The following is an 810-nucleotide window of genomic DNA, read 5'->3' as shown; positions in this document are numbered from 1 at the left end:
GTACCTATTGTGTCTTTCCTCGCCCATCTGATGAGGAAAATATTTCGGGTATGCTACGACACAGACCACACGAGTCTAAAATGTGGCAGTTGTGTCTCACCCATGAGGGACCGGATGATGAGCATGCTACGACACAGACCCGTAAAGTCCCGAGTAGCAGTTGTGTAATTTGCTACGAAATAAAAACGGCGATGAAACACCTTTTTTTCTCAACTAGGTACCTACTTAGGTAGGTACTTGAAACAATATTCGAGGTAGGTAAGTATTAATATTGAACAATACCTCAAATATGTCATCGCCTAATCTCTAAGCTTTAGTTTACTCAATGATGTCCCTGAACGCTGGTGGGGCGGTTGATGTTGATTCGAGTGACTGCCACTGGCACCGCGGACGGCAACTTGATGTACTTGGCGTTCAACGTGATGAAACTGGTGGAGTGGCTGGCCTGAAATAAATAAATAAAAAAACACAGGGTTTTCATGTCTGATGTTTTGGTCTAGTGGTCAAGACGCTCGCCTGGTAAATTAGGAGGGCGTGAGTTTCGATCCCAGCCGAGGCATGGAATTTTATCATCATTTATTTGAGAAGGAATTTGACTACATAATAATGGAATTTGACCACATAATCTAAGGGTTAGGTGGTAGAGAACAACTCCGGTGTTAACCTGGTTACCTTCTGCTCAAGAGTCTAATATTATTATCCTCGTCGTACCCAAGGTCCACAATTGTGGACAAATATTTTGTAGTCTTAAGAGCCCAGGCTTATAATAGTGTTTGTAGTCTTAAAGGCCCAAGGTCCACAATTGTGGAC

General features: G+C 43.0%; 1 protein-coding gene across 1 annotated transcript in view; it reads right to left on the bottom strand.

Moving 5' to 3' along the window:
* Positions 1–322: 322 nt before the first annotated feature.
* The window catches only part of LOC103520611, a 10514-nt gene continuing 10026 nt past the window's right edge, over positions 323–810 (bottom strand). Inside the window, exon 2 of the mRNA XM_008485710.2 lies at positions 323–445. Coding sequence (XP_008483932.1) covers positions 323–445 — 123 coding nt within the window. The remainder of the gene's footprint in view (positions 446–810) is intronic.

This window comes from Diaphorina citri, unplaced genomic scaffold (assembly GCF_000475195.1).
Source record: "Diaphorina citri unplaced genomic scaffold, Diaci psyllid genome assembly version 1.1 scaffold3831, whole genome shotgun sequence".
Classification (NCBI taxonomy): Eukaryota; Metazoa; Arthropoda; class Insecta; order Hemiptera; family Psyllidae; genus Diaphorina; species Diaphorina citri.
Note: the sequence above shows the minus strand (reverse complement) of the source record. Positions and strands in the feature narration are given on the sequence as shown.